Here is a 12,264-nt window from a genome sequence, read left to right on the forward strand (position 1 = left end):
AACTACCCAATGTCTAAAATCAAGTTAAAAGATATCACTCACACTGAACAACAGAGGTCTGTTCTGCAGGTGATTGGGGTACAGCAGGATGACTTTTCCAGCTCCCTCCTACCAGCAAGGTGTAGGGCAATGCAGTGGCATCACAAAGGTGTGTGTAGACTGCACTGGGTGACATCCCAGAGGGATGGAGTGGTACCCTCTTGGTGGGTAGCTGCCTTCTATGGCAACCACCATGCAGGACTCAGAAGGCCTCAAGGGGGAAAGGCGGTGAGTAGAGCAAGATGGCAACGTAGAGGTGCATTCAGTCCTCATGGGATTCAGAAGGCCTGAAGGGGAGGCAGCTGGCTTTTGAGAGGGCTGAGTGCACCCCCCCCCCATTGCCATCCTCCTCTATTCACCTTGCTGCATTGTGCCATTCTACTCACAAGTGGGAGTGAGTTGGGGGAATGCACTTTTGGCTCCACCTCTAGAAGCCCCATGCCCTGCACTGGGTGACAGCTGGACACCACTGGTGTGATGAGGAGTTGTGACATCGCTCCTGTGGCTCGCTGGTAGGAAGTGGCTGGAAATGTCACCCTGCAGCACCCCAATCACCAGTAGAACAGATCTCCATCTCTCTGATGGTTGACAAAATGGCCTGTTATTCTGGTTGTAGTTGTTATGTGCCTCTAAGTCATTTTTACTTATGCTGAAGCTAAGGTCAACCTATCATAGGGTTTTCTTCACAAATTTCCTCAGAGGGAGTTTTCCCTTGTCATCCTCTGAGACTGAGTGTGTGTGACTTGCCCAAGGTCATCCAGTGAGTTTTTATGCTTGAAGAGAGATTTGAATCCTGTTCTCCTGAGCTGTACTCCAGTGCTCAAACCACTACATCACACTTTCCCTTCCCAATCAAAACAGGTTGGGGAAGAGGTATTTGTAATTGTGGCAATAGTGCAATGCCCATAAACATGAACACCAAGTGGTTATGAATGCATATGTTTCAACAGGAAGTGAGCCACTGTCTGTTTTCAACTTAGATGTCATTGTGCTGGACTTCATGGGGATCTTCCCACTTACATTATTGATGTTGTTGTTGTTGTTTTGTGCCTTCAAGTAGTTCCCAACTTATTTTGCAGCTTACATTGGGGCTTGGGCCTAAATGCAGGCAAATGCGGGTCTATTTATCCAAAAGCCCTCATAGAAATTAACACCAGGAGGGAGAAATGGGGTTGCCATGTCAGTCTATTGCTGGAAAAAAACACCCAATAGAGTCTTGTGGCACATTACTCACTAACAAGTTTTATTTGGCAAAATCATTTGTGAATGAAGTAGGCTGCTATCAGTGAAAGTTTGTCAAATAAAACTTTTTAGTCTTTTAAGATGCCACAGGACTCTGTATTATAAACTATACTTCTTGGTACAAAAAACCTATACAGTGCAGCACAAGAATGAAATAGAACAAACTGAACAGGAAATGTCTGAACATGCAAGGAAGCTCAGTCACAAGTGAAAGAGAAAGGCATACACTTTCTCCACCTAGAAAGAAGCTCTGAAACCATGGCTAGTTTGACTTCAGCAAAAAATTATTTCCAAACATTTTCTCATGAATGTCTTGCATAATGTGTGTGTGTGTACATGTGTGTGCACCCACACATGTACCACATACAAGGAATTTCTTATATTTTGTATGCCAGCATCCCCTTCCTTTCTTACAAACCCTGAATGATTCAGACAATACATAAAAGTTGTTTTCTGGACTATGGATGGAAGATATTCCAAATAGCCATACAGTCATAAGCTAAAATGAAAAACATTGTGCTAACTTTACTGCCCTCTTCTACTCCATATAGCACCATTCACACTATTGGCAGAAATACACACACACACACACACACACACACACACACACACAGAGTCCATGAGTTACTTGGAGACCACTTACAATGAATCTGGGCAATGGGTAACGCAACTTGAATTACCAGTTTTCGATAATGTGACATTTACTCTATGTAATACCATGCAAATAATTCCATGTCCCATTTGACAGACACTCATGAGATGTGCCCAAAGGGAATGAATGCATTTTGACAGGAGAAGCAAGACTCCAGGACTTACGTTGACAGTTCTTCACATCAAGAGCATCTCCAAAATACCCATCAGCACACTTTTCACAGTACTGGCCTGTTGTACCTGGCTTACATATCAGACAAGCTCCAGACAAGCTGTCACAGCTGCCAGGAATAGAGAAGTCAAGATTGTCATTACACTGGCAACGCTGGCACGATCCCCCTGGTATTAAAGGTTGTCCAAAATAGCCTTCTTCACACCTAGGACAACAAACAGAACCCCTTAAAGTATATACAGTAGTCTGCTGAAATTAGAGAAAAAAACATTTACAATTCCTTTTCCCTTATGAATAACTAAGGATAGCTTGATTTTCTCTCTCAAGCATTTCTTGGATCTTCCCCCACTTCCTTTCCATCTTTTCTTTTTAGCTTCTTGAACACTGATGTAGATTCATTACTCACTGAAATCCTGCCAGCTCCCCTACTTATTAGATTTCGTGGGTGGGTGGGGGTACTGGAGGGGAAAAAAGGGAGGGACCTTGTCACTGGAACTGAAGATGAGATGAAAGAATAATAAGAAATCTGTCCATTCATTCCAGAGGAAATCAGGTTCATGTTGAGAACTCTTTGTATAGCTCTCCAAAAATGATGTTCTTCTGCTGTGCTAACTAATCAGAAAGGCTGACATTCTTTTCTGAACTTAAAATGCCTCTTTAAAATGGGAAGCAAACATTCTTTCCTGGATTGACAAAGAAATACAATATATGCATAATGAAAAAGAAAATATCTGTCTGCAACAAAAGGATGTGTTGAATTATACATGCACACAATTTAATGCAAGAAACACTTATTTTATTCTGAGCAAAAACCTAGAAATATCTTCCGAGATGTAAGTCCCACTGAATTCAACAAGATTTACATGCAGGTTAAGTATGTATAGATAGATAGGCATCATTCTATTGCTTTTGGTAAACAAATGCCAAAACAAAGAACAAACTATAAAGATACAAAAACACAAGCAGATAAAAATTAATTTTTTTGTAAAATTATAATATAAATACATTATAAAAGCATAATGCAACATAGACAAGCAAATTGATATAACACTGATAGCTTTTTTAATTAGTATTCATTTTTCCCTTCATTTTTATGGGTTCATTTTGTTCTTCTTTCTTTCATTTAGGCTTTTGCCTTGTATTCTATAATGCCAGCAGAAATGTACAAAGCCAACCCTAGGAGAAAACCCCATGGATTTGTGAGCAAATCATAAATGACCCTCCTCCTAATGACAATACACTTTGATTTAAAATATCCCCATCCTTTGAGACAGTGCTAATTAAAGTTCACATAAACCTATCTGTTCTTGCCTATTCCAGGATGTTTGGAATTATATTCTATTGGTGTAATTATGTGTGCAATAGATCATGAATGTCTTTTGAAAGTGATGGGTTATATATGTCCATGTTGCACCTTTCTTTCTTTCTCTCTGAATTTCCTGGTAAACTCTCAGTGCTATCTACTTTCACTGCATCTTAGGAATTCTGACACTATAATTGTCTTTTGATTCAGTGCCTCACCCCTTTTGGAATCTGCATACAGGAAAAGAAAGTCATATGGAAAATTAGTATTTGATGTTAACAGAGGGAAAAAGAGTCAGTGGTGACTTCACAGTTGCAAGGAAGGCTCAGAATGAAAACATGTTTTGTTTTTAAAAAAAAAAAGTTTTAAAAGACATTTTGCATATTTTTCTTGTCCCTCTTAGCTTTAACCATATCCTAGAGTAATATCCACTATATCTCTCTGACAGGTACATCTATGCTGTGACAGCTATAAATCCATTTTCTCCTCAGGGTACATTAGGTCAAATTACAACCCTTAGGTTACAGACTCACAGCATGAAATCACAGAGCATTAGATAATGCTTATCACAGTGGATTACTTGTGCAAATGGTTATTATTCAACATGAAAGAAGAGAAATCATTGAGACTGCATATAAATGTATGCTATTTCTGAAACAACTGAATAATATATATATATATATATATATATATATATATATATGAATAACAGTTATATGTGTGGAAAATCTAATATAGTGATTTCATATACAGCAGGCCCTCTGTATCAGTGGAGGTTAGGTTCCACCCCAACATGGATGCTAAAAAAACCCCACAGCCAATGGTGCACCATATTATAGCAATAGTAAGTACATTTCTATACCGCTTGTCAGTGAACTAGCACACCTTAAGCAGTTTACAATGTGTAAGCCAATTACCTCTAATAAGCCGAGTATTCATTTTACTGACCTACAAAAGAATGGAGGGCTGAGTCAACCTTGGAGTCCTCCAGGATCGAACTTACAATGCTGTGGCTGCAGAACTGGCATTTAATCACTGCGCCACCAGGGCTCCTTATATTATTCAATGTTGGTAAGGTGAACATACACACTTCAGTGTGTGTGTGTGTGCTCATGTTGCCACCATTCAATAATATGAAGTGTGGCAATCTGCAGCTGGTCAAATTTGTAGATCAGAAGCACACTGACAGGGAGGCCCCAGTATATATGTATTGGGAATTTTGAGGAGAGGAGGAAAAACTGGGTTGATGGGAAGGGAAATGGAAGTTTAACTATGTAATGACAAAGACACGTTACAACAGTTTTTAAACTCTTCATCATGGAATCAAGAAAGAATCCAGGTCACTTTTTTTGGCATTTTACTGCACCCACTTCTTTGCTGCTCCCTTTTTTTCTATCTCTCATCAGAAAATTCAGAATGCCTCTGTATTTCTCAGTGCTATGATGAAATTTAATAAGCCTCCTGTTCCCTCCTAAAAGAATTTCTAGCCTCAGTCCTTATATTTGAGACTCTCTGAATTCAAGGGTCACTTTCCTTGCTGAGCATGTGCTGGCCCATAAATTCCCAGCTCATCTTGGGTCCTCAGAAGTGCTTGTTCTGAGAGAAGAAGATGAGACAGTGAATAAAAGAGAGAGATAAGAATTGGATTCTGCCAAAGGCAGAGAGACACAGAGCCTGAAATGTGAGGATTAGGGCAAATTGAAAGCAACAAGGAGCCAGTTGAGAGTTTTAAAGAGAAGGATGCTGTTAGTGGAAGGAAATGGAGAAGCATTTTAGGTTTATTGAACAGAGGACAGATAGGTAAAGCAGGGGTACAGCAATTAAGTGACTGAGGAAAACACTGGAAAGGAGATGCATATAGAAGAATTGATGAAGATGAGGATGAGCAATAGAGGCAAAAAGAAATGAAAATGCAAAAGACTTTGGGAGCAGATAATCCGACAAAACATAAATGCTGCCCAACACTCGCTCTACACATAAATCAAAGGAACAATGATTCCGACAATAACAAGAAAAAAGCCTATAAAGTGTTTTAATTTACTAGCATTACATATAAGAAAAAAAAAAGATTTATTACCAATTCTCAGAATGGGAAGTCACAGAGGACTAAAAGGCAAACCTGAATATAGAACCCTTGTGATAATTTGGGAACAGTTAATTTAATAGCTACATATGACTCACAGCAGTTTCTACAGATAAAATAAGAAGAGATTCCATGCAAATTCCTGAAGCAATTACTCATTCACATTTAATAGCATATAAAGAAGGCTTACTAAACGATGGTGTGTTTGTTATAATCAAAAGCCCCAGACATTTTTATGTGGCTCATGACAATTAAAAGAAACACGTACTCAAATTATTTCCTTGTTCCTAGTCTATGAATTATACCCTGCACAAAAAAATACTACTGGTTGATAATGAGAGCTGTTCCTGACCAACTGTCACAAAAATATAAGTCAGCTGATTTGTTCTGCTATTCAGGTCTGAGACGCTGGCATGCCAGTAAGACAGGAAAAGATATAGGGAAATAGCATTGAGCAGCAGCCGCCATAGCAACAAGTGGGCAAATGCCTAATTCTTTTTTGTGGCAAGTGTTTTTAGCAAAATATAACACTGTTTAAACGCACAGGGAAATAGCAGATTCAGTTTCAGTTCTAGGCCAGCCTTTAAGCAGGGATGTAGCTGGGGGGGTGTCCGTGGGGTCCGGACCCCCCCTTCCGTTAGATACAATGAATGGTGCGTTCTGCCACGCCGCAGTGCCCAAACCCCATTATAATGGTGGCACTTAGTGTGGACCCCCCCTTCCCAAAATCCTGGCTATGTCCCTGCTTTAAGGAGACTGGTTGTGTGTGGTCAGCAGTACAACTGAGAAAGACCTCTCAGTAGTATGACATAGAGAAGCCTCCACCTCAGCAGAGCATAATATACTGAGTATAACATATTGAATCCTATCATTCATTTTTCAATTAGTGTCCAGGCAGGTGTCCTGGTAATCATTCCTGATCTGACTAAATGACTTTATTTTTTAAAGCATCCCACAAGTTCTTTCACAGAAAGAAACACTCTGTGCATTTGGCTCCCAGGCTAGAAATTTACTTTAAAGAGGAATGAATCTAGACATGCTGAAGCCATTCATAACTGAGAGATGCAGGACAGCAATAGCAACAGCAACAGTGATAGCTAGAACATTTCTATAGTGCTTATCAGTGCACGTAAGCACTCCCTAAGCAGTTTACAATGGGTAAGCTAATTGCCCCCAACAAGCTGGGTACTCCTTTTAGCTACATCAGATGGATGCCAGGCTGAATTGATCCTGAGTCCCTTGCTGGTATTGAACTCACAACCTTGTGACTGTTAGTGAGTGGCTGTAGTATTGACATTTAATCACTGCACCACCAGGGCTTTGTGTCCCACAGTATCCTCCTACCACAGCTCGGTTATGGATGTTCAGCCTACCATTGTCTTCATTCCTTTTAAAAGTAACTTTCCAAAACTGCATGCCCCAGCTATCTCCATGTCTCTGAGGGTTCTATTTTGTCCCTCATGCTGTTTAACATCTACATAAAACCATTGGGAGAGGTCATTCAGAATTTGGGGTGTGAGGTCACCAATATGCTGATGATATGTAACTCTATCTCTCATTCCCATCTGATTGCAAGGAAGTTGTCTTGGTACTGAACCAATGTACATTGTCAGTAATGGACTGGATTAGGGCAAACAAACTGAAACTTAACCCAGACAAGACAAAGGTGCTTCTGGTCAGTCATAAAACAGATTAGGGAACAGGGACTTTGCCTGTGCTGGATGGGGTTCACTCCCCCTAAAATATCAGTCTCACAGCTTGAGTGTTCTCCTAGACTCAGCTTTGAGCCTGGATGCCCAGGTTTCCGTAGTGGCCAAGAATGAATATGCTCAACTAAAACTAATGTGTCAACTGTGTCCATTCCTGAGGATGTCAGATCAGGCTATGGTGAGACATCCTGTTTGGACTACTGTAACACTCTTTATGTGGAGCTATCTTTAGAAATTGTCAGAATGTTGATGGGGCTAGTTACAGGAAGCATATAGTTCCTTTGGTGAAACGGCTCTTCTGTCTACTGGTTCATTCTCAGGCAAAATTGAAAGTACAAGTCATGACCTATAAAGCCCTACATTGCTTAGGTCCAGACTATCTGAAAAACAGGGGAAGGCTTTCTCCCGGTCTCACCATCATCACAGGCTCACTTGGTGAGGACATGAGAATGAGCCTTCTCAGTGGATGCTCCCATCCTCTGGAACTCCCTACATGGGAGGCTAGGCTGGCTTCCTCCCTGTTTTTCTTTCATCAGCAGGCAAAGACATTTTTATCAAGCAAGCTTTTAATATATAATTGTGTCAGGGTGGCTTTTATACTGAGTGTGTGCTTTAGATATGTTTTTTAACTTTTATATGTTTTTATGTCATTTTATACTGTTTTAGCTAGTTAATTTTAATTATTTTTAAATTTTCATTGCAAAATCTTTTTAACAATTTTTAAAATTCCTGATATTTTGCCTAGCACATTGGCTGCATTTCCACTTCCTTTCAAATGTTAATGCTTCCATATTTTAAGGCATGTGATGAAATACAACGTACATCTATTCAGAACTTGAATTGAAATCAGCGAGGCTTACTTCCAGGCATGAGTATGTATGCAAGGGCATATAGGATTAGATCCTCAAGAATAAAAGATCCTGGACATTGAAAATGAGAACTCTGTGCCATAGTCTTTGACCACAATCCAAAAATGGTTCCACTGTACTTTATGTTGGTAAATATGTATAATATATCTATTGTAGGTTGCATTGATGAGTAACAATAATGCAACATACCTCCTCACAGACATGGAGATTGACTTATGTGTATAGCTGTAAAGTGAGGTACTGTACTTTGTAACGTCTCTTGAGGAAGGTGACTGATTCAAACATTGCTACTGTTTTGTTTTATCAGGTAGCATGTACTGTCTGACCCTATCCATGCAATAGTCTTAGAATGTCTGATTCAATCATGGAGGGGGAGATTTTCCTACCCCAAATCCTAGAATCCTAGATAACCTTGTGGGCTATCAAGTCGAACGTCCCTGTGCAATGCAGGATGTCCAAAGATGACTATCTGTTGGGTATGCTTTGACTGAGATTTCCTGCATGGCGGGGGGTCAGACTGGATGGCCCAACTCTGATTCTATGAAAGCATCCCCAGCTGTCCAGCTTCTTTCTGAAGACTCCCAGAGAAGAAGACCCCATCCAAAGAGAGGTGTTTACTTTTAGCCATGGGTAGCCTTTCTTGTCTTGAGGACTCTGAATCTTCCAAACAGGTTCCAGGTCAGCCAGTAACTTCCAACTCTGCTAGCACATATGCAGGATCTGCAATTGGTTCCATTGTTGAATCGCTCTTACTGTCAAGACGTTCTCTCCAATTTTCAATAGAAATCTCCTCTCCTATAACTTAAAACAATTAGACCTGGTCCTACTCTTTGAGGCAGCAGAGGACACACCTGCCCCTTCCTCTCTGTGACAACCCTTGAGGTAATTAAAGAATGCCGTCATTTCACCCATCATCTTCTCTTCACCAAGCTGAACATACCCAGTTCCTTCCATCTTTCCTCCTTAGAGAAGTAATGCTAAATTTTCATGTACTGTTCTGGTCCTGGGTCACCACTAGAAATCTCTTGAAAGTCTCACTAAACTACAAACCCTAGGGTTCCATAGGATGCAGCCATGATATTTTAAAGTAGAATCATAGCAGTGTAAGTGTGTAGTGAAGAAGTGCCACAGGTCAAATACTTTGTTCTTTGAAGAAGTTGCTCTTAAAGACCTGGACAGGGATGGATGAATTTGTAGTTTTTATTTCTTCCAGCATTCAATTTTTATAATTTCAATACTTTTCCATCTCAAATATGAACAATCATTCAAATTCTGGTAGTCTTATTTATTTAATTATTCTTATCCAAAACAATCTGAAGTGAAATGCTCAGCCATCTCTACACAGATGGCCCTTATCATCTTTTTCTGAATCAGTAACATTACAGCAGAACTATGGGGTAAGCTGTGAAAAAGTAGCTTCAATACTGTGGACAGGATCATCTGCCTTTTAAAATTTTGGTCAGCTAATAGGATGACTTCCATATCTGAGGAACAAAATGTCATCGGGTATGATCTATTTTTTCCATATGTGCATGTGTACCATTTAAGGTGGCCATGCACCTATTTTATAGAGGACATCCCTCCTTTTGATCACTTCAGACCTCATCCTGCTGTTTAAAGTTCTCTCTGAAAATCTATTCAATCCAAGTCCAGTTCAAAGGTTAAGAACCAGAAAGAAGAACAGCAGCAAGACCTTGCTGGTGCCTATTATTATTCAGCACCTGGGCAACAAATGGAATTGGTGTAAAGGTCACCTGCTCACACTGTTCCCTACTAAGTAAGGTAACCAGCTTGAATATAAGACATGGCTCTAGCTGTTTTAATATTCAATTGAACTTTAGTTAGGAAGGCTTACCATAGAGTTTCATCAGGAGGAATTCTCCACCCTTACCCCTCAAAACCCAAGATTTAGCTGCTGCAGCTCCAGTACAATACAGTTATTTATTGGCTGGGGAAAGGCGGTGGCAGCAGCATTTACAGTGGCAATGTGCCCTGCTCCATTCCTGTAGATGGATGCACAGCAATAAGCATCCTCGGGGATCTCCTGGAGCATGATGTTACTGGTGTTCATAAGCTACAGCGATGGAGTGGAATGCTGTGCTGCTCCCTGATTTCTACCAGCCAGTAAATAGCTGTGTTGGTGGTCCAGCAGCATCACTAGGGTTGGTGTTACCTCAGTGTGGTTCATGGGGTCGTTCTCATGGTCAGAACCCTCACCAGCCAGAACAGATTAAAAATAGGGACCCCACATATATGCAATGCCACACAATCCCTCTGCTGCCAATGTTTGGCTTCTCCGTGCACAAAAGTGTGCACTGGGCCTACAGGAACTCCCCTTCCTGCAAAAATCCCCTCCCTCCCGGGTTCTTGGCTTGCTGGGGTGCCGCTACTCACTGGGTGCCACCTGTGGTGATACATAGCTGGTCTCCTTTTCTTCCTCCTCTCAAGTTAGAGCAGCTGTGGCCAGAGCTAGAGGACAAAGGTGGCAGATGACATACAGAGGCACCTCAGCACTCTCTGCTAGCCCTGCTGCCACTGCTGGCCTAATGACCAGGATGAGGTCTCCTTAGGGCACTGGATATGCTACTACCACTGCCTCCCTAGCAATGGCTCCCCCTCTGATGGGTGTCACTGGTGTGGTGCATATCATCACACTCCACTTGTGATGCCACTGTGGGGATCAATGTCATCTAAAAGGTGGGTTTAGGGAGTTGAAGGAGGAGATTTGCCACAACTCCTCCTCACAAAACTTTACAGTAAGGCTTCCAAACTGAGGATCAACTAAATATTAAACCAAAAGGAGTCATATCTAATATTCAGCCTAGAAACCCTACCACTATGATGAAATGTATTTTGTTTCTATTTAAATTAGAGCAATTATTCCTACATTTGTATGTGTACATATAAATTAACATATGCAAATGCTATGCAAACCATGGTCGAAAAACCATACATATTTTGATCTATGTGTACTTTATTATTATGTAAAAAATACTATATACATAAAATAAACACATTAAATAGACAAGCATACATATATATATTCTCAACACTATTCTTTACAAGTCTAAAATCTAATAAGACAGACATAAAAAGACTTCCTTTCCTTTACTGTGAATATAGGTTTTGGAAAAAAAAAAACTTGTTCAAAGTTCAGTGACCTTCTGATATTTGTATTAGCCTAATCTTATGCAGTTCATACTTTAGGGTCCAACATTTCCATCTAAACTTTCTATCCTGTTTATTTTTACCTCTCTCAGTTTATTTCAAATTTGTTAAGTACTACTTTTTCTATTCCTTTCATAGTTCCACACTGTATTACATAATCCTAGACATTTTACAACTTTTTAACTTTGAGTTCAAACGATAAACATCTTATCCTATAACAGTTGCAAAATCTTTTTTTAAAATTTTTACTATACTAGAGCTATTATACTCCCCCCACCTCTGTGAGAAATAGCCTGTAACCAGAGATCAGTCTTTTTCATATGGGTTTATGGTTTCATCCCTCTAGAGCAGGGGTAGGCAACCCTTTTGAGCCGGGGGCCGGGTTGCTGTCCCTCAGACAACTGGGGGGGCTGAAGCCAAAAAATAAATAATTAAATAATTTTAAACATAAATAAATAAATAAATAAGCTGGGACAAATGTAGGATGAAATTTTCAAATGGAGGGCACTTTTAAAATAAAGAATGGAGGACACGCGAAAAAAATTGCTTATTTTTTAAAAAATGTTAAGATAAATGCATGTTTCTGAGGCTTCTATAGACAATTGCCCCACCATGCCCCTCGCGTGAGACGCCAAAGGCCCCGGCGGCAATCGGCGGCAGGACTGGGCTGGGGCCAGTCCCAAGGCCTCGCCGGGCCGCATCCGGCCCGTGGGCCGCAGGTTGCCTACCCCTGCTCTAGAGACTAGATGAATTAACTAATCTATGTGCATTTTTTGAGCATCTTAAGACATATGTCTTGTTTCCTCTGTAAATTAATCCTAATGCCATTTTCTTTGATACTATCACTCAAATGTCCTTACAAGTTTATCAGGTAAGTCCTGTACAGGTAAGTCCTGAATGGATTCATATATCATAAAAGCAGAAGCCATCATGATTAATATCAAGGGCAGCCACTCATACATTTTAAAAAGGCTTTCAAAAATTGACAGTTTAATATTTTCTGATTTGATCTGTTTTTAATCCCTGTT

At 40.3% G+C, this 12,264-nt stretch overlaps 1 protein-coding gene across 1 annotated transcript in view; it reads right to left on the bottom strand.

Annotated features, from left to right (window-relative positions):
- LAMA2 (laminin subunit alpha 2) overlaps positions 1 to 12,264 on the bottom strand; it is a 590,097-nt gene that overhangs the window by 216,516 nt on the left and 361,317 nt on the right. The window contains 1 exon segment of the mRNA XM_042456962.1: positions 2,098 to 2,309. Within this exon segment, the coding sequence (XP_042312896.1) occupies positions 2,098 to 2,309 (212 nt within the window).

The sequence above is a fragment of the Sceloporus undulatus genome, chromosome 1 (genome assembly GCF_019175285.1).
Source record: "Sceloporus undulatus isolate JIND9_A2432 ecotype Alabama chromosome 1, SceUnd_v1.1, whole genome shotgun sequence".
Lineage (NCBI taxonomy): Eukaryota > Metazoa > Chordata > Lepidosauria > Squamata > Phrynosomatidae > Sceloporus > Sceloporus undulatus.